Below are 26,498 nucleotides of genomic sequence, written 5' to 3' on the forward strand. Positions count from 1 at the left end.
TCCCTCCTCTCCTCCAGGGCACAGCGATTGGTAAATGCCCGAAGAACAAGCTCCTGAAGGGCTACATCGAGCTGGAGCTGCAGCTCAGAGAGTTCGACCGCTGCAGGAAGCTGTACGAGAAATACCTGGAGTTCACTCCGGAGAACTGCACCACGTGGATCAAGTTCTCCGAGCTGGAGACCATCCTGGGAGACGTGGAGCGAGCCCGGGCCATCTTCGAGCTCGCCATCGGACAGCCGCGGCTCGACATGCCCGAGGTAAACACTGCGTTCACTTCACACACACCGACACCTTTCATTATTACACACACCGACAGGTTTCTATTCATTTTTAGGGTGTACAAAGTGTCAAATATTCATAGGGGACGTTTTTTATTTGAAAATGTAGATTTGTTTCCACTAATGCACGTCTATTCTATACAACTTGTTTTATAAGTTATGTGTGTTGGAAAGTGTACACACTAGGGGTGTAACGGTTCACTAACATTTCGGTTCCGTACGTACCTCGGTTTTTAGGTCACGGTTCGGTTCGTTTTCGGTACAGCAGAAAAAACAAAACATAAAATATATATATTTTTAATTATTATTATTAAACTGTGAATAATGTTTTCACTCAAATAAATACAAAATATAATACCATAAACATTAAGGTGCAGCATTTAGATGAACTGAAATAATCTGTATTTGAACTGTACTGTGCTAGTACCTAAGCAGCCAGCTTGACATTAGGACTTGCTTGTCATTGTATTCATGTTGTTTAAAGAAAGATGAACTTGTCCACATTGCTGCCGAAAGGGCAGATCTGCTGGCACTAACAATGTCTCCTGCTGTGGAGAAAACCCTCTCTAGGGACAGAGGTAGCAGATACAGCCAGGTAGCGCTTTGCTAACATGGCAACATAAGGATATTTGGTGTTTGTAATAGCTTTGGCTCGGTCTGAACTCTCTGCGAGTGGTGGAGGCTTACATGCTAGTGGGAGTTGGGTTTGCACTTCAGTCTTTTTTCTTTTGGTACCGGTGATATTCACGTTCGGGTGATGCCTTTTCAAAGAGTGTGCAAGTTTGATGTATTGCCAGCCACGTAACCAATTTTAGTTGAACAATACCGACAAACAGCTTTGGTTCGGTCCACCTGTCTTTGTCCGTCATCCTTGTACGTAACTGCGAAACCAAAATGTTCCCAAACCGGAGACTTCAATGATGCTGGAGGATTTTCAGCTCAACTTGATCTGCGTTCGCCAGTTCCTCAAATTACTGACTACATTTGAACGCATCCCTCTGACCAGCTCTCATAGTATGCCTCTCGTCCAATGAAATGACTTGCTCGCTCTCTGACGCGTTGAACACCATGTGAGCAAATGACTCTGAACGCTGCGACGCAGCGCCTGAGATTACTTCCTAAAAGTTGTTCACGTTCTCAATTTTTTAGGTTTAACATTATATTCGTTCGGTACAGGTACGTGTACCGTTACACCCCTAGTACACACACTGACACGTTTTTATGTATTTACAGGGTATAAGTGTGTCTATCTCTGTTCTGTTCCCAGGTGCTGTGGAAGTCCTACATTGACTTTGAGATTGAGCAGGAGGAGTTTGGGAACACGAGGAATCTTTACAAGAGGCTTCTGCAGCGCACTCAGCACGTCAAGGTGAGAACTGTGCTGCTGTAAAACAACTTATGGTTGAAGTGCAATCACTGTTTTATAACTAAACGAGAGAAAACACACGGAGCTGATCCAGAGTCGCTGCCGACATGACGTAATATCTGTAATGTGGACCCACGGGCCAATCAGAAACGTTGCTGTCAGAAACAATGAGATGTGGTCTGTGTTTACATTAGCACGCTAACACTCAGAGCTAACCTGTACTGGAGAGCATGTGTGAAGAAGCAGGAAATCAAAAGGAAGTCACCTTGTGGTAAACCTGAGAAAGAGTTTGAGCTCCATCCTGTTTCAGAGAGAATCCTTGATGTGGTTTGGAACAGGATATGGAGTTTAATCACGGCAGCATTTAGCTGGGAGAGTTCTCCAGCATGAGCTCCCCCCTCTTTAGTAACAGCTGAGACAGAGGGGTTTGAGGGATTTCTAAAATGCATGATCTGTTTTGGTATTTTGAGCAAAACACTTCATAGACATGTTTTTTATATATTTGTATATATCTGAGACCTGTGCTATATGCCTACAAATAGTAAAATAGGAGATCTTGAAGTATGTGTTACTGTTGGAGAAGCCCAGGACTTAAGATTTGTAATTGTCACACCTTCACTCTGTCGTGCATTGAAGTTAGTGATGGGAATTCAAAAGAGCCGTTTCTTTAAAGGGGGCGGGGCTACTGGGTTTATCTATGAAATAATCACCCGGATAATGATTGACTGTATTCCAGACCTAATGTCAATAATCTGCATTGTAAACATGACACAAGGTGGCGCCATATCCATGTCATCATGTCAGTGAATGTACTTTGAATTTACCCTCCGTATGTGTTCAGTAAATAAAGTTGCCTTGAATGAAATTCACGCAACTCTTAATATTAGTTACTGGGGCTGCTCAATTAATCGTATTTTAATCGCGACTACGATTATGGCTTGCAACGATTACGAAATGTGGGTTTTTCAGTTGAATTATTCTTAAAGTTCAGGGTAATCAACTGTTAAAACATACTGTTCACATTTTTTTTCTCCAATAAATGGATGTTTTCAAAGATAATGAATAATCGCAATTAATAATCGCAATTACAATTTTTGACCCAAATAATTGAGATTATGATTTTTGCCATAATCGAGCAGCCCTATAGATACTGTGTTTTTAAGTGGTGATGGAGATTATTTGTTGACCCTGCTTTAAAGTGGACCTATCATGCTATATTTGAATAATATAGTGTAGGACCAAACCTATAAGGCATATTTATACTTTTTATTTTTCAAAATACCAAACAGATCATGCATTTTAGCCATTCCTCATTTCGTTCAATTTAACACTGTCTTTGCACGGGCTGATTCTGTGAGAGCAGCGCCACCTACAGGCCTGGCATATGTACTACAGCGTCTCCAGCGCTTTCGAACGGCAATGTCCGTGGCTGTCTCCTCCTGATTGGTGGAGTTGGCCCAATAGCCGTAGCGCCACTTCTGTGACGTCACAGAAGTGTTCAAATCTGTATCAGTCTGTATCAGATCCGTTGCAGCCCAGTTTTAAGAGATTTGGGTATGGAGGAAAATAGAGAGGGTTTGGTGAGTTCCCTGGAACACCGGGGACACATATTCATGTATACAAGATGTACAAAAGTGCATTTTGCATGATAGGTCCCCTTTAAAGGATATTCTGCCTTTCCAAATGGTGCGCTTTATCACTGCCTGGGTTTTGGTTGAAGTGAATCCAAGTGCTGCGGGTCTTCACAGAATACGTTTGGGAACAAAATCAAGCTTTTTAAAAGGCGAGTGGGTTTTGGCAGGCAGTGAGTGCGGACCAACGATCGAACGATAACAAGAACGGCTCTCACCAAGCACGACTCGGTTCCCCTCGTTCGAACCAAAGAGCCGTTCAAAAGAATCAGCTCGTTCACGACAGACACATTATTAACTGAAGTCTTTAATATTATCTTTAACTCTTGAATCCTCTTTAGGTTTGGATCAGCTTCGCTAAGTTCGAGCTGTCCATCGACGGGTCGGAGCGTCTGCAGAAGAGCCGGCAGATCTTCGAGGAGGCCAACAAGGGCATGAGGAGCTGCGAGGAGAAGGAGGAGCGCCTCATGCTGCTGGAGTCCTGGAGCGAATTCGAGAAGGAGTTCGGCTCCGACACCTCCATGGAGAGAGTCCAGAAGCTGCTGCCGGAGAAGGTGAAGAAGAGGAGGAAGCTGACGGCCGAGGACGGGGTGAGGACTGGAAGGCATATCGTTACATGTGTTGTAGATGAGATGTTAGTGGAGAGCAGAAACAGCAGGTCTAAAGGTTAAACTAGTAGCTTCTTACGGTCATTAAAAACCTGGAAAAGTCATGGAAATTCAAAATGCAAATTCCAGGCTCTGGAAAACAATATTTTTCCCAAAGTTTGGGAAAAGTCATGGAAATGTAACTAAAGTTGCATCAAATATAATTTATATTTTATCTAATCGCCGAAATAGTAATACTATAATGATAATAAATACTGTATCGTATAATGAAACGTAAAATGCCGTTAACTGACGAGGTGTTTGGCTGGTGAGAGATTTGAGTAGAAGCTAGTGAGCCTATTGGATTTGTTTCAGACGGGCACAACATGTTTCAGATGCAGACCGTATTTTCCTGTTCCAAGTTCAAATAAACCATTTTCAGTGGAACTGCTGAGAAGGAGTCATGTTTTTGGTCATGGAAAATGAGGCAAAGGTCCTGGAGAAGTCATTGAAAGTCGTTGGTGAAAAAGTGTATGAACCCTGTTATTACGGGACAGCACTACAATATCGACATGAAAATGTTTTTCGTCCTATTGCCAAGCTTTTTGGTATTTTAACCGTTTAATTATGGATTTTTCTATCATCTGTTTTATCCTTATGTTTATAGAAGTACATGCGTATTTTTTATTATTAATTTGTATAGCAGATTATTTTTTTAAATGTATCTTTGTATTCCGCTGAGAGAGTAATGTTTTTGGTCATGGAAAATTAGGTAAAGGTCCTGGAGAAGTCCTTGAAAATCATTGGTGAAAAAGAGTAAATATCTCCAGGCTGTTGGATGAGCTGAGTTCGACACTTAACTGTCGCTCTGACAAACTCAATGAGAGTAAGAGGAATTCATCTGAATGTGTTGTGTGCTTTCAGTCGGACGCAGGTTGGGAGGAGTACTACGACTACATCTTCCCCGAAGACGCCGCCAACCAGCCCAACCTCAAACTGCTCGCCATGGCCAAGATGTGGAAGAGGAAGCAGGTGGTGGAGGAAGAGGACGAGGACGAGGACGCAGAGAAATCCCCAGAAGAAATGGAAGTCAAAAGCCCGGAAAAATCTCCCAAAGAAATGGAAGAAAAGAGCCCGGAACGATCCCCCAAAGATGCTCCGTCCTCCTCGTCTTCGTCGTCTGATGAAGCTGCAGATCCTCCAGAGAAACAGCCGGAAAACAACGACTCGGACAGAAAGACTGAAACCGAACCGAAGAAGAACGAAGATGATCGAGATGAAAGCAGCAGCAGCAGCAGCAGCGAGAGCAGCAGCAGCAGCGATGATGAAGAAGATGGAAAGAAGAAAAAGAGCAAGGATGAAGATAAGAAGTAGATTTTGGAGAAAAGTTTCCCCCATTTTTTTTTTTTTTACTGAAACAAAAAAACCAGCTCATGAGCAATCTTTATTGTACGTCCATGTTTTTCTGCATTATACAAACGTCAATTCAAACCGTCTTTCTGTGTCATTTCTTAAGAACAAGTGCCTTTAGAGAATTCACTGGGTGGGGATCAAAGGCTCTCTGACTCTGGAGGAGGAGTGGAGCGCTTGGTCTTTAATATGTACAATGAAGCTGTGGTTTATATAAAATGATGATCAGGAGCGTCAGAGAGCCAGCAGCTGTTATTCGATGTCCTCCGGGCGGACGGGGTGAGGCAGCGGGACGATCGACTTCTTCTCCATGTCTCGGGATAACGCCTTCCTCATGTCTGGAAACAAGGGGAGAAGATGGAGGAATAATCAAACCTAATAATAATAGCTTAGATTTATATAGCGCCTTTCATGGGACCCAAGGTCGCGTTACAAGGAAGAACAGGGCACAACAAAAAGGCAGTCAGACAAAAACAACAAATAGATTAGGGGCCAAAGGCCTTGGTGAACAGATGGGTCTTGAGGGCCCTTTTGAAGGCGGAGAGTGTGGGGATGTTGCGGATCTCCGCAGGGAGAGCGTTCCAGAGGGTGGGGCTGCCACGCTGAAGGCTCTGTCCCCGAAGGTTCGCAGTTTGGTGCGGGGGGTGGTAAGCAGGCCAGAGTCTGAAGACCGCAGGAAACCTAGTCTGGGTTTGATATCAGGTGGTTTTCAAGCTAAACAACAGATTTCCTGACATAGTGGCACTGATGAAACGCTAAAAATCTATAGTTTGAAAGCCCATAAATAAGGTTGAGATGATCCCAGATTCTATGGAGATGTAGTGTGTGTTTAGATATAATAAAACATGTCAGTTTGCAGCTAAATGATCCACCAGATGCCCTTTACTTCAGTTCAAATGACTGCTGTGGATTATCAACAATAACACAATTATTCTTGCAAGAAATGCTGGTGTTTAAAAATGTAGGAAGCACAAACTAAACTGCATTGACAGGGTGTCCGCGGGGTCTTAAAGAGTATTAAACGTTAATAAATCAATTTACCGAAAATGAAAAAACGGTATTTTCCAAGGTCTTACATTTTGTAGCTTGTTTTCAATAAGTATATAAATGGTCCAGAGAGGTTGTATTCTACAGTCTGTGAGGGATTCATTTTGTCTTTACTCCTAAGTGTCAAAGAATAATTCTCCTTACTCCTAAGATATTTGACCTTTCGGCCTGTTGACGTTTTACGACGAAGCCGAAGTCTGTTATCTGTCTTAAGGAATGGGAACTGTCAGCTATTGCTGACTTTATGACCGGTCAACTCTCGGTCACAAGAGCCATAGAGTCAGATAAAGTGATTCAGTGCCCTCCAGGTGTTCACAGATGCTTTCCCCAATATGGGGGTTGACTCTGAGTGAAGCTAATTAAAGGTCTGCCAAGAGGAGAAGGGATTCAGAATTGACATGGCAACCCACCGGTGCAGTCAGAACTTTCTGCTGCTGTGACTTGTGATATGAATTCTCCGGCCGATGCTTGTAATAAACTGCCAGTGTTTGACATCAGAACTCCTGCTCGTCCCGTGTCTCTCTGAGTCCTGACTCTCCATTGCTACAGAAGTTTCCCTTACACAGTCTGCCTGAATGTAATCATGGCGTAGGTGTGTAGTGTGGTTCTGTGTAGTTTATTTCTGGCATCCCGTTGGGTTTGACGTCATCTGAACAGGACATCGCACGCTCACTGCTCGATAGCGTGAAGGTCCGTTTACGCCGGTTGTTAAACAACATCGTTATGGGGAAATGCAAGTCTGCGTCCAAATGGTTGGAAGATAAGGAGGAAGGACAATCAATACTGTATATAGTCAATGTGAGGTGAAGTGTGTCGCCATGGTAACCTGTTAGAACTCCAAGTGGAGATGAGGTCTTAAAACGTATGGAAAGGGTCTTAAAAAAGATCTTACATTGACTTCAGGATTCCTGCATAGACCCTGATTCTGTAGGGTATTATTAACATAAACATCTGCAAGGATTTAAGCGACTAAAACATTCATTTATTTAGCCAGCCTTCTAGATAGATAGATACTTGATTTATGACATAGTCCCACTGATGAAACGCTAAACATCTAGTTTAAAAGTCCATAAATAAGGTTGAGATGTTTCTTTTCAAACACCATCAGCCCAGATGTAATTTGTGTTGCTCAAGGCTTTGAATATAGTATATAAAAAAACGTGTCTTTGCAGCTAGAACACCTTTTCTTCAAAAAGGTGTGTTTTGTAGATTTTCAAGAATAACACACATTTCTTTGTGCAAGAAAATGCTGGTGTTTAATTCTTTGAGAAGCACAAACTAAACTCTATTGTTGGGTATTAAGGTAAACATCTGCAAGGATTTAAGCGACTAAAACTTTCATTTATTTAGCCAGCCTGATAGATAGATAGATAGATACTTGATTAATCCCAAAATTGGAAATTATTTTTGTTACAGGACCAGTGTGCTCAACATTCAAATACTTAAAAGTGGAAAATAATATGTTTAATTTAAAGACAGTATTTGTAGAAGAAGACGGCATTCATAAATAACTTTTGATTAGCTTCTACAGCTCAGTTCTCGGAAGCAACTCACTCCCAAGCGCCTGAACGCATCACAGAGGAAGACTTTATTTAAAAAATGATCTTTACTTTCAGTCACAACCCCACTCGATGATCCTTTAACTAACTCAGGCAGGTTGAAACACCTGTGTCTTTGGAAAGGGAATCACCAGATGGATGCTGTGTTGATATTGATGCTCACCGTAGGCGTCTTCGTCCGGCTCCCCGTTGCTGGCGGAGTAATACTCGATGACCGTGCGGTACACGCTGTATCCCAGGCGCTTGTACATGTTCACCGCCACCTGGTTCGAGACGCGCACAAACAGGTCCACGAAGAACCCGCCCTTCCTGAAACACAACATTCAAAACCGTAATTAACACCTCCAGGATGAAGAGATTTCAATACAAGATATTTCCAGAATAAAAGACAAAAAGGTACTTGAGGGGGTTTTAAACCTTACATTTATATTAACGTGTTCAGAACTCATGGGGGAAAGTGTAAAATATGTACATTTCCTAAAACACAACATTCAAACCCATAATGACCACCTCCATGATGAAGAGATGACCTCTGCTAGCTTTTCAATATGAGTTATTTTCAGAATTTGAACGAAAAAGGGAATTTTAAACCTTAATAAATGATGTAACGTGTTCAGAACTCATGGGGGAAAATATGTTATTTTTTCATAAAAACATCGATATTATTAGTGAATGATTCCACAAATTGACAACGCAAATCTAACATTTTGAGTGCTGATAAGAAAATTGGTAAAGAAAGTCTTAATGTATATTTTTTTAAGTGTATTTTGTCCCTCATTTGAACACATTTGATAAACTGTTACTCGTGGGTTATCCGTCGCCCCTTTTGAATAGCGGTAGCTACCTCCTCCACATGAAGGTCTTCATTCCTCAAAATAAAACCACATGAATCCTAGGGGTTAGGGTTATTTAGAGAGTCAGAAGAAAACCCACAAGTACCTTTTTCCTTCTATTTAAATATGGACACCTTCTCTCATCATTATCCACATATTTGTCAAATAGATGTAATCTCTATAAAGCAGAAGCCCCCTTGTCGTCCCCTCTCTCTGCAGATGAAGCATTTTGATGTTCACATTCAGGATGACTGAACCTCACCTCTCTGAGATCTCCTCTAGCATCTCCATGAGTTTGGCAGCGAGGCCCAGTCTCCTGAACTCAGGGGCCACAGAGAGGGCCGTGACGTGGCCGTGCCACTCCTCCCGCGCCACAGATCCCTCCGCCTTCCCCATGACTGCACACAAAGACAAAAAGTAGGACACTCACTGAACACTAGAAGAGCCTAAACACATTTTCTAGAGCCATTTTACTCTAGGGTTATTATTAAGGTGTCGAACTCAAGGACTTCATTTTATGAGTATTGCTGTTTTTGTTCGTCTCTATGTATTTTCTTCATTGTTGTTTTATTCTCTGTCAAAGCGTCTTTGAGTTTTTAGAAAAGCGTTATAGAGAAGCGAAGTCCCTCCCCTTCCTCCATGGGACCTTATTTCAGAGAAAAGTATGCATTGAAGTCAATGGAGAGAGAAAGATTATCTTTTGATCCCGTTTGAATTGAGCCACGAATTACACATATGATGTTTGTCCATTTGTGTGTGAAACCGCTCAATGAACTACATCTCCCACATCGCTCCACACACCAAGACGGCCGTCACGTTGAAACATTTCACTTCTTTCTTTCAGAACGAGGCGGAAAGTATTAAACGAGGTGAAAATCACTCCAAGTCTGGGCACGTTGAGAGCTGTGCACACACACAAGGGGAGTTAGTCGGTTCCGTGAGAGCCAGCATGCGGGACCGGGACTCTGGGATTTGTAGTCTTTCTAGTTGCGTATTTTTCATCGTCTTATATTTCAACAGTTTCACGACAAACTGTGACTTTTTTGACGTGGAAATTATTTGTTAAGATTGACAAACATCATATGTGTAATTCGTGGCACAATTCAAACGGGATCGAAAGATACGTTTTCTCTCCATTGACTTCAATACATACTTTTTCAGAAATAAGGTCCCATGGGGCGGAAGTAGATGGGCGGGACTTCGCCTCTAAATAGTATAAGTGTCATGTATTATTATTAAAATTATTATTCTTATATGGTTACATAACGCTTTACATAAGCACGTTGTCCATAAACTACATGTCCCACAATGCATCTTATATCAAGCGTCATTGCAGTTTTGTTTTTATTAGTTTGCTCTTGGTGTTCTTATAAACTCAGATCTCAGAACAGCCGTATATAATCCTGAAACGACAGACAGCATCAATGGGTTGAAAGTGACCAAGAGAAGCTTTGTGTTGTTCTATTAAACCCTAAAATGCATTGGTATGGTCTGTTGATCTGTCTAACCTTTCTACATACTGCCTTGACAATATGAGCAAAGAAAAGGACATGTATTTCCTCTTGCAAATATCTAAACGCAGCAGCTACATGCACCAGAGGACCTTTGACAGCGATGTATGTTAGAATGAAAAATAGGAGCTTAAAAAGTGAATTTCTCTTGTAAATATAATGCTGTTGTTTAAAGAGTAACTCACTGTATCCCATGAGTTCCCCTCCAGGAGCTTCAGCTACGATGAAGTACTCGGGCCAGTGGGCCAGGTACTGCAGGTAGAACGGGATCCCATACTGAGGTCAGAGGTTAAGGAAACAACGCACTTATATAACATTAGAATAGACTTTTATAAATATATGACATGACAAGAAGACGTCAGACATCAGAGTCTTTAGCTAGTGAAGATGATGAAGACGATGATGATTATGAAGATGTTGATGAAGATGATATTGACATCTTGCTAGCAGGTATAGTGCAGAATTATGAATGACTTTAATTAACTATTACATATTACAGCACTCCACTGCAAGAGGAAATGCTTTCTGTCAAATTAAATAAGTACATAATTAAATCTAAAAGGTCACCTACCATGCTGTGTGTAGGCAACAGCAGAGCTCTCAGATATATACAAATGTATATAAAACATGTCTATGAAGTGTTTTGCTCCAAACACCAAACAGATCATTCTAGCCATGCCTCTTATCCCTCTATTCCACTTCCTGTTTCTAAAGTGCTGATTCTGGTATAAAGCTTTAAAGAGGAGGGTCTGAGCTCATGCGGGACCCGGCAGCTACTGTCTAAACTAAATGCTGCCGTGATGAAACGCCATATCATGGATTATCAAGGATCCTCTCTGAAACAGTTTGGAGCTCAAAGAATTTCTCTCTTGCCGGTTATACCACAAGGTGAGTTCCTTTTTACTTCCTGCTTCTTCACACACATGCTCTCCAGTACAGGTTAGCTCTGAGTGTTAGCGATGCTAATGTAAACACCGACCATATTACGTCCAAAACATTCGGGCATTGTTTCTGATAGCAACGTTTCTGATTGGGCCGTGGATCCACATTTCAGATATTACGTCATATCGGACGCAAATCTGGATCAGCTCCGTTGTTCCCCGTTTTTAGAGATTTGAGTACGGAGGAAAAGAGAGAGGGTTTTATTTCCTGACGCTGCGTGAGTTCTCCGACACACCGGGGCATATGGTGATGGAGAGAAGACATCACAAAGTGACTTTTGCATGATAGGAGAAATTAACATGAAATGGAGGATACAGTTTCTGTCAATGGGTCCAGGTTGCTGTTGGACAAAAACACAGATACACATCAGTGATTAAAATCATTAAATGTTATTTATCATACGTCAATTTAACGATTCTTTAACATCATTTAAATATACGCTATGAAGTCTATGAAAATAAACAAGTGTAGCATGTATAAGTGTTGTGATAGCAGCTAAATAACAGCAGAAAAAGTACAATACATTAAATATATAAAAGTATATATTGCATAAAGTTATTTACAGATTTGCTGTTGAATATCCTGACTCAGAGACGGAGCCAGTAACAATACAAAAATAATGAATTAATAATAAAACAAACTCAATCAAATGGGTATTTATGTTAGTTGCTAAACAGCTCGCTCCTCATTATTTTTAGAATTAGGATTACTTAAATCTCGTTTTTGTTATTTTATATCAGTATGTAGTGTCTCTACTTTAAAGAGTCCTCTCCTGCTGATGTTCAGGTGTATATCAGTATGTAGTGTCTCTACTTTAAAGAGTCCTCTCCTGCTGATGTTCAGGTGTATATCAGTATGTAGTGTCTCTACTTTAAAGAGTCCTCTCCTGCTGATGTTCAGGTGTATATCAGTATGTAGTGTCTCTACTTTAAAGAGTCCTCTCCTGCTGATGTTCAGGTGTATATCAGTATGTAGTGTCTCTACTTTAAAGAGTCCTCTCCTGCTGATGTTCAGGTGTATATCAGTATGTAGTGTCTCTACTTTAAAGAGTCCTCTCCTGCTGATGTTCAGGTGTATATCAGTATGTAGTGTCTCTACTTTAAAGAGTCCTCTCCTGCTGATGTTCAGGTGTATATCAGTATGTAGTGTCTCTACTTTAAAGAGTCCTCTCCTGCTGATGTTCAGGTGTATATCAGTATGTAGTGTCTCTACTTTAAAGAGTGCTCTCCTGCTGATGTTCAGGTGTATATCAGTATGTAGTGTCTCTACTTTAAAGAGTCCTCTCCTGCTGATGTTCAGGTGTATATCAGTATGTAGTGTCTCTACTTTAAAGAGTCCTCTCCTGCTGATGTTCAGGTGTATATCAGTATGTAGTGTCTCTACTTTAAAGAGTCCTCTCCTGCTGATGTTCAGGTGTATATCAGTATGTAGTGTCTCTACTTTAAAGAGTCCTCTCCTGCTGATGTTCAGGTGTATATCAGTATGTAGTGTCTCTACTTTAAAGAGTCCTCTCCTGCTGACGTTCAGGTGTATATCAGTATGTAGTGTCTCTACTTTAAAGAGTCCTCTCCTGCTGATGTTCAGGTGTATATCAGTATGTAGTGTCTCTACTTTAAAGAGTCCTCTCCTGCTGATGTTCAGGTGTATATCAGTATGTAGTGTCTCTACTTTAAAGAGTCCTCTCCTGCTGATGTTCAGGTGTATATCAGTATGTAGTGTCTCTACTTTAAAGAGTGCTCTCCTGCTGATGTTCAGGTGTATATCAGTATGTAGTGTCTCTACTTTAAAGAGTCCTCTCCTGCTGATGTTCAGGTGTATATCAGTATGTAGTGTCTCTACTTTAAAGAGTCCTCTCCTGCTGATGTTCAGGTGTATATCAGTATGTAGTGTCTCTACTTTAAAGAGTCCTCTCCTGCTGATGTTCAGGTGTATATCAGTATGTAGTGTCTCTACTTTAAAGAGTCCTCTCCTGCTGATGTTCAGGTGTATATCAGTATGTAGTGTCTCTACTTTAAAGAGTCCTCTCCTGCTGACGTTCAGGTGTATATCAGTATGTAGTGTCTCTACTTTAAAGAGTCCTCTCCTGCTGATGTTCAGGTGTATATCAGTATGTAGTGTCTCTACTTTAAAGAGTCCTCTCCTGCTGATGTTCAGGTGTATATCAGTATGTAGTGTCTCTACTTTAAAGAGTCCTCTCCTGCTGACGTTCAGGTGTATATCAGTATGTAGTGTCTCTACTTTAAAGAGTCCTCTCCTGCTGATGTTCAGGTGTATATCAGTATGTAGTGTCTCTACTTTAAAGAGTCCTCTCCTGCTGATGTTCAGGTGTATATCAGTATGTAGTGTCTCTACTTTAAAGAGTCCTCTCCTGCTGATGTTCAGGTGTATATCAGTATGTAGTGTCTCTACTTTAAAGAGTCCTCTCCTGCTGATGTTCAGGTGTATATCAGTATGTAGTGTCTCTACTTTAAAGAGTGCTCTCCTGCTGATGTTCAGGTGTATATCAGTATGTAGTGTCTCTACTTTAAAGAGTCCTCTCCTGCTGATGTTCAGGTGTATATCAGTATGTAGTGTCTCTACTTTAAAGAGTCCTCTCCTGCTGATGTTCAGGTGTATATCAGTATGTAGTGTCTCTACTTTAAAGAGTCCTCTCCTGCTGATGTTCAGGTGTATATCAGTATGTAGTGTCTCTACTTTAAAGAGTCCTCTCCTGCTGATGTTCAGGTGTTATATCAGTATGTAGTGTCTCTACTTTAAAGAGTCCTCTCCTGCTGACGTTCAGGTGTATATCAGTATGTAGTGTCTCTACTTTAAAGAGTCCTCTCCTGCTGATGTTTCAGGTGTATATCAGTATTGTAGTGGTCTCTACTTTAAGAGTCCTCTCCTGCTGATGTTCAGGTGTATATCAGTATGTTAGTGTCTCTACTTTAAAGAGTCCTCTCCTGCTGATGTTCAGGTGTATATCAGTATGTAGTGTCTCTACTTTAAAGAGTGCTCTCCTGCTGATGTTCAGGTGTATATCAGTATGTAGTGTCTCTACTTTAAAGAGTCCTCTCCTGCTGATGTTCAGGTGTATATCAGTATGTAGTGTCTCTACTTTAAAGAGTCCTCTCCTGCTGATGTTCAGGTGTATATCAGTATGTAGTGTCTCTACTTTAAAGAGTCCTCTCCTGCTGATGTCAGGTGTATATCAGTATGTAGTGTCTCTACTTTAAAGAGTCCTCTCCTGCTGATGTTCAGGTGTATATCAGTATGTAGTGTCTCTACTTTAAAGAGTCCTCTCCTCCTGATGTTCAGGTGTATATCAGTATGTAGTGTATCTGCTTTAAAGAGTCCTCTCCTGCTGATGTTCAGGTGTATATCAGTATGTAGTGTATCTGCTTTAAAGAGTCCTCTCCCGCTGATGTTCAGGTGTATATCAGTATGTAGTGTCTCTACTTTAAAGAGTCCTCTCCTCCTGATGTTCAGGTGTATATCAGTATGTAGTGTCTCTGCTTTAAAGAGTCCTCTCCTGCTGATGTTCAGGTGTATATCAGTATGTAGTGTCTCTACTTTAAAGAGTCCTCTCCTGCTGATGTTCAGGTGTATATCAGTATGTAGTGTCTCTACTTTAAAGAGTCCTCTCCTCCTGATGTTCAGGTGTATATCAGTATGTAGTGTCTCTGCTTTAAAGAGTCCTCTCCTGCTGATGTTCAGGTGTATATCAGTATGTAGTGTCTCTACTTTAAAGAGTCCTCTCCTCCTGATGTTCAGGTGTATATCAGTATGTAGTGTCTCTGCTTTAAAGAGTCCTCTCCCGCTGATGTTCAGGTGTATATCAGTATGTAGTGTCTCTGCTTTAAAGAGTCCTCTCCTGCTGATGTTCAGGTGTATATCAGTATGTAGTGTCTCTACTTTAAAGAGTCCTCTCCTGCTGACGTTCAGGTGTATATCAGTATGTAGTGTCTCTACTTTAAAGAGTCCTCTCCTGCTGATGTTCAGGTGTATATCAGTATTGTAGTGTCTCTACTTTAAAGAGTCCTCTCCTGCTGATGTTCAGGTGTATATCAGTATGTAGTGTCTCTACTTTAAAGAGTCCTCTCCTGCTGATGTTCAGGTGTATATCAGTATGTAGTGTCTCTACTTTAAAGAGTCCTCTCCTGCTGATGTTCAGGTGTATATCAGTATGTGGTGTCTCTACTTTAAAGAGTCCTCTCCTGCTGATGTTCAGGTGTATATCAGTATGTAGTGTCTCTACTTTAAAGAGTCCTCTCCTGCTGATGTTCAGGTGTATATCAGTATGTAGTGTCTCTACTTAAAGAGTCCTCTCCTGCTGATGTTCAGGTGTATATCAGTATGTAGTGTCTCTACTTTAAAGAGTCCTCTCCTGCTGATGTTTAGGTGTATATCAGTATGTAGTGTCTCTACTTTAAAGAGTCCTCTCCTGCTGATGTTCAGGTGTATATCAGTATGTAGTGTCTCTACTTTAAAGAGTCCTCTCCTGCTGATGTTCAGGTGTATATCAGTATGTAGTGTCTCTACTTTAAAGAGTCCTCTCCTCCTGATGTTCAGGTGTATATCAGTATGTAGTGTATCTGCTTTAAAGAGTCCTCTCCCGCTGATGTTCAGGTGTATATCAGTATGTAGTGTATCTGCTTTAAAAGAGTCCTCTCCCGCTGATGTTCAGGTGTATATCAGTATGTAGTGTCTCTACTTTAAAGAGTCCTCTCCTCCCTGATGTTCAGGTGTATATCAGTATGTAGTGTCTCTGCTTTAAAGAGTCCTCTCCTGCTGATGTTTCAGGTGTATATCAGTATGTAGTGTCTCTACTTTAAAGAGTCCTCTCCTGCTGATGTTCAGGTGTATATCAGTATGTAGTGTCTCTACTTTAAAGAGTCCTCTCTCCTGATGTTCAGGTGTATATCAGTATGTAGTTGTCTCTGCTTTTAAAGAGTCTCTCCTGCTGATGTTCAGTGTATATCAGTATGTAGTGTCTCTACTTTAAAGAGTCCTCTCCTCCTGATGTTCAGGTGGTTTTTTTTTATATCAGTATGTAGTGTCTCTGCTTTAAAGAGTCCTCATCCTCACCGCTGATGTTCAGGATGTATATCATTATGTAGTGTCTCTGCCTTTAAAGAGTCCTCTCTCTGCTGATGTTCAGGTGTATAGCAGTATGTAGGTTCCTCTACTTTAAAGATGGTCCTCATCTCCTGCTTCTGACGTTCAGGGTTGATATCAGTATGTAGTGTCCTCTACTTTAAAGAGTCCTCTCCTGCTGATGTTCAGGTGTATATCAGCATATGTAGTTGTCCTCTACTTTCAAGAGTCCTCTCCTCGCTGATGTTCAGGTGTATATCAGTATGTAGTGTCTCTACTTTAAAGAGTCCTCTCCTGCTGATGTTCAGGTGTATATCAGTATGTAGTGTCTCTACTTTAAAGAGTCCTCTCCTGCTGATGTTCAGGTGTATATCAGTATGTGGTGTCTCTACTTTAAAGAGTCCTCTCCTGCTGATGTTCAGGTGTATATCAGTATGTAGTGTCTCTACTTTAAAGAGTCCTATGTGTATTGTTTGTAAAATAAAATAAAATAATGAATAAATAAATAATAAAAAACCAATAGTATTTCATTTTTTTAAAAAACCTAATAATATGGAGAATAACAAATATAACTAGCTACCGAATAGTGAGCTTGTTTACTTTCGAAACATGTGCCGATTCCTCCAGAAGACCCTAACAATTCACTATATGTTCCTATCAGATATATCACCTAATATTATCTCTAATTAAAAATATAAACACTTAAATCCGTGTTATTTATGAATGGAGTTCTGCACAGCACCGTTGTCCGGCATGTTAGCCTGCTAGCTGCTAAACAACAACAACATCAGGACACAAACACAGCAGCACGTGGTGAAGGAAGCACTAAAGGAGAGTTCAACTGAAGGCAATTCACTCACATATTGTTGAATTTGAACAGATCATCGCAGTTAAAGGGTCTTAATGTTGTCATGTCGGCTATTTGTGTCCTTTCACCCCGCAGAGGAAGAGAGGATTACTTTACAGGAGATCAGAAAGAGAACAGCGCTAACTGGCGACAGGGAGGAGGTACTGCATCCACTTTTCCTCCACTACATGTATTTAATCCCTTTAGTTACTTCACAGATGTGGATGAATGATGTGAAATATAATCAAGTGTTAAATCAGACTTTAGTTCCACCTGGAGTAAATCCTCCAGCTACCCTGCAGTATACAAAGTCATTCAGACTAGCTGCACCTTCACCAGCTTTGAGAACACTTTCATGATCAATCATTATAAAACATATCATATATATTATTCTGAAATGGACCAATCTGCACAACGACTACTTTTACTGTCGCTACTTTCACTATATTTTGATGAGAATACTTTTCTACTTTCACTTGAGGAACATTTTGAATGCAGGACTTTTACTGTAACAGAGTATTCCTACACTCTGGTACTTCTACTTTTACTGAAGAACAAGATCTGAGTACTTCTACTTTTACTCAAGTACAAGATCTGAGTACTTCTACTTTTACTGAAGAACAAGATCTGAGTACTTCTACTTTTACTCAAGTACAAGATCTGAGTACTTCTACTGTTACTCAAGTACAAGATCTGAGTACTTCTACTTTTACTGAAGAACAAGATCTGAGTACTTCTACTTTTACTCAAGTACAAGATCTGAGTACTTCTACTTTTACTCAAGTACACGATCTGAGTACTTCTACTCAAGTACAAGATCTGAGTACTTCTACTTTTACTCAAGTGCAAGATCTGAGTACTTCTACTTTTACTCAAGTACAATATCTGAGTACTTCTACTTTTACTCCAATATCTGAGTACTTCTACTTTTACTAAGTACTAGATCTGAGTACTTCTACTTCTACTCAAGTGCAAGATCTGAGTACTTCTACTTTTACTACAAGATCTGAGTACTTCTACTTCTACTCAAGTACAATATCTGAGTACTTCTACTTTTACTCGAGTGCAATATCTGAGTACTTCTACTTTTACTACAAGATCTGAGTACTTCTACTTTGACTAAGTACTAGATCTGAGTACTTCTACTTCTACTCAAGTGCAAGATCTGAGTACTTCTACTTTTACTCAAGTACAATATCTGAGTACTTCTACTTTTACCACAAGATCTAAGTACTTCTACTTTTACTAAGTACTAGATCTGAGTACTTCTACTTCTACTCAAGTGCAAGATCTGAGTACTTCTACTTTTACTACAAGATCTGAGTACTTCTACTTCTACTCAAGTACTAGATCTGAGTACTTCTACTTCTACTCAAGTACTAGATCTGAGTACTTTTACTTCTACTCAAGTGCAAGATCAGAGTACTTCTACTCAAGTACAAGATCTGAGTACTTCTACTTTTACTCAAGTACAAGATCTGAGTACTTCTACTTTAACTCAAGTACAAGAGCTGAGTACTTCTACTTTTACTCAAGTACAAGATCTGAGTACTTCTACTTTAACTCAAGTACAAGAGCTGAGTACTTCTACTGTTACTCAAGTACAAGATCTGAGTATTTAATAAGAAATATCCCCAATTTTTTTAATCTTTTAATCCTTATTTTATTTCTAAAATTGTGCAACTATTATACATTTAAATGTACCCCAGGATGAATAATTATTTAAACATTTGTTTTTATTATTATGATTTGATTTAATTTATATAATAATACAAACAAAATGGTAACCAAAAATAATTGCAGCTGAAGCGACTTGACTGGCTTCTTGGTACACCCTGATAATAAGGAGTTACAATAATCCAGCCTTGAAGTAACAAATGCATGGACTAGTTTCTCTGCATCGTTTTGAGGCAAGATATGCCTGATTTTTGCAATGTTACGTAGATGGAAGTAGGCGGTCCTTGAAATTGATTTTATGTGGGCGTGAAAGGATAAATCCTGATCAAATATAACACCAAGATTCCTTACAGTCTCACTGGAGGCCAAATGAATGCCATCCATAGTTAATATATCCTTAGATAATTTGTTTCGTAGATTCTTCGGCCAAGTACAATAACTTCAGTTTTGGTCGTGTTTAACATCAAAAAGTTTAAGGTCATCCACGTTTTTAAGTCCTTAAGGCAGTCTTGAATTTTATTTATTTTATTATTTTATCTCTCAGTGGATGTCTGCTCATCACCTCAAGCTCAATCTTGACAAGACTGAACTGCTTTTCCTTCCAGGAAAAGATTGTCCCACTCTTGACCTAACAATCAACATCGGCACCTCAGTTGTTTCCCCGACTCAGACTGCAAGGAATCTGGGTGTGACCCTAGATAACAACCTGTCCTTCACTGCAAACATCGCTGCTACAACCCGTTGCTGCAGATACACGCTTTACAACATCAGGAAGATACGTCCCCAGCTGACCCAGAAAGCCACGCAGGTTCTGGTCCAGGCTCTCGTCATCTCACGCCTAGACTACTGCAACTCCCTCCTGGCTGGTCTACCTGCATGTGCCATCCGACCTCTGCAGCTCATCCAGAATGCAGCGGCTCGTCTGGTCTTCAACCTTCCAAAATGTTCCCACACCACTCCGCTCCTCCGCTCCCTTCACTGGCTTCCGGTAACTGCTAGAATCCACTTCAAGACACTGGTACTTGCGTACCATGCTGCGAATGGATCTGGCCCTTCCTACATCCAGGACATGGTTAAACCGTACACCCCAGCACGTGCACTACGCTCTGCATCAGCCAAACAGCTCGCTGCACCCTCGCTGCGAGGGGACCCAAGTTCCCATCAGCAAAAACACGTGGGTTTGCTATCCTGGCTCCAAGATGGTGGAATGAGCTCCCCATTGACATCAGGACAGCAGATAGCTTACACACCTTCCAGACTGAAAACTCATCTCTTTCGACTCCACTTCGAGCGTTAGAACTATTAACGAAGCACTTTTATACTAATAAAGGACTGGCTTATCTAAAGCCAGTTGAGTAGCACTTGAAATGTTTGGCTCTATGAAACCTGATGTACTTATATGATTCTGTTTTCTTCAAGGTTGTATCTTCCTGGTTGAATGTACTAATTGTAAGTCGCTTTGGATAAAAGCGTCAGCTAAATGCAATGTAATGTAATTTTATTTAGATGATTAACTTCATCAGGCTTGATTGATAAATATAGTTGAGTATCATCCGCATAACAATGAAAATGTACAGAATGATTCCTTATAATATTGCCTAACGGAAGCATATAATGTGAACAAAATAGGTCCGAGCACTGAGCCCTGTGGCACTCCATGGCTAACTTTGGTTTGCGTGGAAGATTCATCGTTGACACGTACAAACCAGGGTTTCCGCTAGCTAAACAACATACAGTTTGTGTTTCCTTGGCTCTGACACAAACTGTATGTTGTTTACAAAGTGAGAGCCAGGGCAAAGAGAGGGGTTAAACCCAACAAAGCGTTGTGTTGTCAGTGTGTTGGAGATAGAGAGAGAAACACAACTCATTATAACATTCATTTAAAAGTACTCTTTTTATTTGGATGATATTTCATTAAAGCCGTAGTAAAAAAAAGGAGAAACATATTCCATTAGGACTTAAGCTAATTAAAACATCCTAAGATACTGGAGGCATTTCAGCTTTAGGAATACACATAGAGTAAAAAGTGAGTAGCCTATAGTAAATATATGGTATAGACTATTGATCAGATATATACAGCATGTGCAGCAGTTACAGTAGGCAGTACAGGTATATATACTGTAGGTATAAGTACACGCTATGCTAATTATAAGACATTTTATGAATCATTAATTGAAAAACAAATCAAATACATTCTTAAAATTGATTAGACCAAGTTTGATTGAAAGTCCTTAGCGAGCACAATGAAAACATAAATATTAGAATTAAAAAAAAATCTGAATTCAACCCAACACTTGTATGTTTGAACATGTGCAGCAGTTACAGTGAGAAGTGAAGGTATAAGGTGTGAGTACAAGTACTGCTAATATAGAGATGTTATCCAGAGACTGCAGACTATAGATCAGATCCAGTATAACTATGTATGGGAATGTGAGAGCACACTTAAAGGACGTTCAGTCAGAAAGGAATGAATACAATAAGCTGTGTCTCCTATCACATGGAGGTGAGTTTCTGAAGGGCCTCTCGTGGGGCTCAGGTGTTCTCAGGCATCAGAAATGTTCCAATGATCTCATGGTTCTCCTGTTTTCTCCTCTAACATATGAGGAGGTGATGTTTGACAGCATGGACTCTGAGGGGAGTTGATGTTGTTGATCAGTCACACAGAGGCAGAAGCCCCTCCATCGTTTTCATAGTTCACCTCATCTTCATCTTCATCATTCTGCTCCTGTCAGCATGGAACAGAGACATGGTAAAAACACAGAGCAGAGCTGGAAAGTAACTAAGTACATTTACTCAGTTTTCTACTTCAGTACATACTTGAAGGACTTGACTTGACTATCATCAGTTAATGCTACTTTACACTTTAACGGCTCCTTGTTTTGGAGCTTCGTGTTGAACTTTTTACTCGTCTTCATCCATTCATCTTTATTACACATTCTTTCTTTAACATGTTTTATATTCCTTTTTTATTATGTATTTACTTCATTCTTAAATTGAGCAGAAATCTCCATCTATGATGTATTACATGACAAATATAACTAGTTCAGCTACCCAGTAGTATGTAAGTCATTTTAATAAACCATTCATTGCAAATGGAAGTGATACACATTAAAACATCACTTATTATAATCACATATTATATTATTACATTCTGCATAATCAGTTCTTTCAATGTAGGTATATTTGTATTATTAATCATATTTATATATTAGAGTATTGTAGATTATTGTAGTATTGCTACTTGTAATGTAAAGGACTGGCTTATCTAAAGCCAGTTGAGTAGCACTTGAAATGTTTGGCTCTATGAAACCTGATGTACTTTATGATTCTGTTTTCTTCAAGGTTGTGTCTTCCTGGTCGAATGTACTTATTGTAAGTCGCTTTGGATAAAAGCGTCAGCTAAATGCAATGTAATGTAATGAAGTACAATATATCTGTACTTCCTTTAGTGCCTTGCTCAAGGGACCCACAGAGATACTTCATTTCAACACAACATGCACACTTTACTCCTTTGTTGAATCTTCTGCCTGTCTTATAATCTCAGTTCAATGAAAATAATAAATATTACAAGCTATTATTTTATATTTAAACTCACCAGGTTTTTTCTCATCCCTTTTTTGCCCCCTGAAAAAAACAAAAAGACAAACATGTTGACTTCAGCTTCCACGGTTTCCTTTGTCTTTTCTCTTGAATCTATGAACCCTCACCTTTAGCTCTGGTCCAGATGTGGACCGTAACCACGGTGACGACGAGAGCTGCTAACCCCACAGACACCAGGATGACCCACCACACAGCTGGAGAGAGAGAAGTCCCAAGTGTGAAATACAGTCAGAGGTTTTTAGCTGTTAATGTATTTCTTCTCTTCAGTCTCTACCTGGTCCTTCTGGATGTTTGCAGTCTGCTCCTGTTCCGGTGTTGCTTTCAGATGTCCATTCATCAATTGCTGTTCCAGTTGTTGTAGCATCTCCTTCAGGAACAAAACAACATCATGCAAAAAACTGTAGTTAAAAAAAAGGTTTTATGCATAAACCAAATGACAAAATGAAGTGACGTCAAAACCTCAAACCCCAAAAAGCATTATCTGTGATTAAATGTGTGATAAGTGATTTGAAACAACTCATTATATTCTAACCTGGTTTCTCAATTAAGAGCTTCTCTTTTTTATCAGAACCTTCCGTCTCTTCACATTTCAGAAACTCATTACATCCCTGATAAATGTGAGACGTTGTAAATGTGTTGTTTCAGTATATTCTAATAACAAGACTGTTAGAAGTGATTTTAAACATCTCAACGTGTTCTCACCTGAGGACTGAGCGCTGAAGGGAAACAGATGAACTTCTCCTGTGAACACATTAGTTACTGCACAAGAAACCAACTCAGACCTTGTTGTGTTACTAAAGAGAGAAGTCTGAAATGTCACAGAGGCAGAGCAGTAAGACAGTGATGTGTTTATCTCTCTGTGATCTTTGTCCACATCTCGACCCTGAAGCAGCCACTTCACTGGGTGTAAACACCATCCATCTGTCGACACAGAGCAGCGTAACGTCACCTCATCATTGTCCTGATGTTCAGTCACTGCAGATGGAGATATTGAGAGAGAAAGACAACCAGAGTAACATTAACTTCATCACTGTAATCATTATTATTGTAATGTTTCAGTATATTGCTCTATAGAGACAGTTTGAAACATCATGATGTAAATACTCACTGGAAACAACAGACAGAAGAACCTCAGAGTCTGGACCTTGTTGTTCTCCTGATCTGTTGAGCTGTCTGCAGGTGTAATAACCAGCATCCTCCTCTGTGACCTTCTTTATAACCAGAGAACAATTCTCTGTAACTCTCAGTCTGTCTGATTTAGCTTTGGAATCGTTGTGAATCTGTCCGTCTTCAAACAGCGTCACTGGTGAACCTCTTGAATCACTGAAGTACCACCTAGTACTCTCACACTTATCCTGATCATGTATCACATAGTCAAAAGGCAAAGTGACTTCATCTCCAGCTCTGACAATGTAACGTCTCACAGCTGCAGCTGTTGGGGACAATCAGAAGGAAATATAGACGTGATAAATGCTGACAGAATAATGATTTATTATATAAAAAGGTAAAGAGTTAGAGTTCTGGTTGATCTGTTTAATGAATCATTTAACGACACATTCAAACCAGAGTTAATTACAGATCCACATCACTAACTGAAGCGTTCATAGTGAGTGTGACGATCACTTTCAAGAATATTGCTATGTGGGTTTTAGTGAGCAAGAGTTCACTAAAGTCACCACGTTACAAACACAACTCTTCACTCTCAGTTAAAGGAACAGTACGTAGTAAAGTACCGTTAGTGATATTAGAGCTGTTTTATTTCATGTACTTGGTAAATGGTAAATGGACTGTATTCATAAAGCTCTTCATCCAGTCTCTCACCCCTCAAAGCGCTTTACATACAACAAGTCACCCATTCACCCCCAGTTCATACAGAGCAATGTGCCCCTTGCTCAATGAAGGGGTTAGAGCCATTTCCCTTTCATCGTTATGGTTTGAATGTTTGTCTTATTACTAAAAGGCTTTAGAGGAAACTCTTAACTATCTATTTTAGTGAGTCCACACTACGCTTTAAAAGATGTTTAGTTTTAAGCCTCACTTATTTGCGGTCAGATGTGACGTGCATGTCTGCATGTCTGTATCTCTATATATGGCATGACGTTGGTTCACAGCTGAGGGTGTGATTAGACAGGAAGCGGTAGAGTCTTTTGACCGTGTTCTTTTTGTTCTTTATTGATACGGAGAACTTTGAGTTACTTTGAAGCGAGGAAGTTTGTCTTCATGTTTGAATGTCGCCTGGATCAAAGAATAAACCTGATGTGATTCAACGCTACAACGATCTCTGCAAAGTTAGTTAGGAAGCAGAGAGAGGCGCGTCGTAGCCCACACCCCGATAGAGGAACGTGGATATTAAATGTAGAAACGGATCAAAACGCCAGGACAGAAGGTATCTTTCACACACCGTTCCCCATTGAGAGCGACTTGGGGTTCAGCATCTCGCCCAAGGATACATCGATTTCAATTGAGATACGCCCTCACTAGCTTTCATTAACAGTCGTAAACAGTGTGTGTTCTCTGCATCCTCACCTGGGAAAGTGGAGCAGCAGCATCAGGAATGAAGACATCATGATCCTTCTGAATTCAGACATCGTGCTTCTCTCTCGGTCTCTGGCTCTCGACTGTCAGAGTCTCTAACCGGCTGCTTCTTTAACAAGAACTCAGTACCTGCTTCCTGTGGTAATGAAGAGTCACTTCCTAATTCTAACTTCATCTCTCCTCTGACGGCTGTTGACTTTAAATGAGCTTTTATTCTTTCTTGTGTAAATCTCTTGTAACATCAGACTTTTAGGTTTGGTCATCAATGCAACAGAGGAATGTGAGAATGTAAAAACGTTTGGTTTTAATAAAAGTTAACAACCTGCTGGTTCCTCTCGGTATCTTTGCAGTTTTATGTGTAACTTTTGTCAGAGAACTGAAGGAGAGGTGTTGTTTGGAGGATGTGGTTAACACCAGCAGCAGAGCTCTGCAGGTTCAAACCCCTAATGCTGACCAGATAAACAGTAGTGGGTAGAGGGTGATATGCCTTTATATAGACACAGGATGAACAGCAGTCACAAAAGGCAGTGCAGGTGTACGTAAGTAATGCCATTCAGTCCAGGTTGTGAAAGCTATGTCATGACAAACCTTACAAGAAAGGTTAATAGGTCACTTTATTTAGTAAAACGCAAAACAATCAAATGCACAGAAGAAAAAGCAATATTCCATTAAAATATATAACAAACAACATTAGATGCAAATAATGACAATACAATACATTTCAAGCCCATGCTGTAAGTATTAAGAATACAGTTTATATCCAACATGTCTGCAACCCACCTCTAGAGGGACTCACATGTTTTCATGAAGCTGCTGCTGTACTCTCTGTTTGATGCTATTAAGCCAATAAAAGCATAATATCATTAATATAAATCTTATTATAACTGCTCGCTTTGCCCTTACCAGGGTTTTGTCTAAACTGGGTAACATGAGCTCTGCGTCCTCTTACTGACGTCAGCGCCCTCTTACCAAAATGCAGATTTCCCCAGATGGTGTTCATGTTTGATTAAAAGGTGCTTTCGTGCTCGTTTTCCCGATGCTTTTGTGTGTTTTGCTGGGTTGCTAATTAGAACATAAATGAATAGTTCATTTGCAAAAGCGAATTGAAGCCATACCTACATTAATACACCAACAAGTTTGACTGGTATTCCCTGAAGAGCACATGTAACAAACAAAAAAAGATTCAGAATCATTTTACAATTTAGATATTTCATGAAATCAACCCTTATATGTTTGAACATGTGAAGCAGTTACTGTGAGAAATGAAGGTACGGTGCTATAAGTACTGCTAATATTGAGATTTTATATACAGAGACCAGGGTCGGCTCTAGAACAACTTGAATGGGGGGGCAATCATTTACCAAGGGGGGGCACACACTGCCGTCAACAACCAACACACAAACACCAACGCAACTTCAATTTAAAAAAACATGCTGTAAAGTCTATTGTCTTTCACACACATTGCAGGGTGTAGTGCTATTGTATAGCGCCCCTATGACTTGTGCATACATGCACGGTTGTGGCACGACCACCAAAACAGAAACATATAAGGACAGAGGGTGTCGTTTTCTCATACTGATATTCTGCACAAACTGTGCT

The 26,498-nt window shown here is 40.2% G+C and overlaps 3 protein-coding genes across 5 annotated transcripts in view; 1 reads left to right on the forward strand and 2 right to left on the reverse strand.

Annotated features, from left to right (window-relative positions):
* The window catches only part of crnkl1 (crooked neck pre-mRNA splicing factor 1), a 15,925-nt gene extending 10,572 nt beyond the window's left edge, over positions 1-5,353 (forward strand). The window contains exons 11-14 of the mRNA XM_034203189.1: positions 18-257; positions 1,546-1,647; positions 3,617-3,865; positions 4,787-5,353. Coding sequence (XP_034059080.1) covers positions 18-257; positions 1,546-1,647; positions 3,617-3,865; positions 4,787-5,236 — 1,041 coding nt within the window. The 3' untranslated portion in view covers positions 5,237-5,353. The remainder of the gene's footprint in view (positions 1-17; positions 258-1,545; positions 1,648-3,616; positions 3,866-4,786) is intronic.
* naa20 (N-alpha-acetyltransferase 20, NatB catalytic subunit) lies at positions 5,294-17,225 on the reverse strand. The gene is made up of 6 exons (XM_034203218.1): positions 17,101-17,225; positions 11,480-11,504; positions 10,408-10,498; positions 8,974-9,109; positions 8,042-8,187; positions 5,294-5,610 (listed from the first exon to the last, which is right to left on the reverse strand). The coding sequence occupies exons 1-6, from the start codon at positions 17,151-17,153 to the stop codon at positions 5,525-5,527; spliced, it is 537 nt and encodes a 178-aa protein (XP_034059109.1). The 5' UTR covers positions 17,154-17,225; the 3' UTR covers positions 5,294-5,524.
* Positions 17,226-20,634: 3,409 nt separating this feature from the next.
* Positions 20,635-26,183, reverse strand: LOC117537824. Of its 3 annotated transcripts, XM_034203200.1 has the most exons (8): positions 24,895-25,045; positions 23,473-23,799; positions 23,067-23,339; positions 22,639-22,731; positions 22,472-22,558; positions 22,360-22,388; positions 21,463-21,489; positions 20,635-21,354 (listed from the first exon to the last, which is right to left on the reverse strand). In XM_034203200.1, exons 1-8 carry the CDS (start codon positions 24,950-24,952, stop codon positions 21,334-21,336), a joined length of 915 nt encoding a protein of 304 aa, XP_034059091.1. In that variant the 5' UTR covers positions 24,953-25,045; the 3' UTR covers positions 20,635-21,333. The 3 variants fall into 3 exon arrangements, with proteins under 3 accessions (XP_034059091.1, XP_034059090.1, XP_034059089.1); XM_034203199.1 differs by having other exon boundaries at positions 20,635-21,489; positions 22,639-22,728; positions 24,895-26,183; XM_034203198.1 differs by having other exon boundaries at positions 20,635-21,489; positions 24,895-25,043.
* Between the last annotated feature and the right edge of the window lie 315 nt (positions 26,184-26,498).

The sequence above is a fragment of the Gymnodraco acuticeps genome, unplaced genomic scaffold, assembly GCF_902827175.1.
Source record: "Gymnodraco acuticeps unplaced genomic scaffold, fGymAcu1.1, whole genome shotgun sequence".
Taxonomy (NCBI): Eukaryota; Metazoa; Chordata; class Actinopteri; order Perciformes; family Bathydraconidae; genus Gymnodraco; species Gymnodraco acuticeps.

Coding starts and splice junctions, on each gene's coding strand:
- naa20 (XM_034203218.1), bottom strand. CDS start 17,153: ATGACAACATTAAGACCCTTTAACTGCGATGATCTGTTCAAATTCAAC. Junction 11,505..17,100: donor CTGTTCAAATTCAACAATAT/GTGAGTGAATTG, acceptor TTTGTCCAACAG/CAACCTGGACCCATTGACAG. Junction 10,499..11,479: donor TGGACCCATTGACAGAAACT/GTATCCTCCATT, acceptor CTCTGACCTCAG/TATGGGATCCCGTTCTACCT.
- LOC117537824 (XM_034203198.1), bottom strand. CDS start 24,952: ATGTCTGAATTCAGAAGGATCATGATGTCTTCATTCCTGATGCTGCTG. Junction 23,800..24,894: donor GATGCTGCTGCTCCACTTTC/CCAGGTGAGGAT, acceptor GATTGTCCCCAA/CAGCTGCAGCTGTGAGACGT. Junction 21,490..22,359: donor AAGGGATGAGAAAAAACCTG/GTGAGTTTAAAT, acceptor CCATGCTGACAG/GAGCAGAATGATGAAGATGA.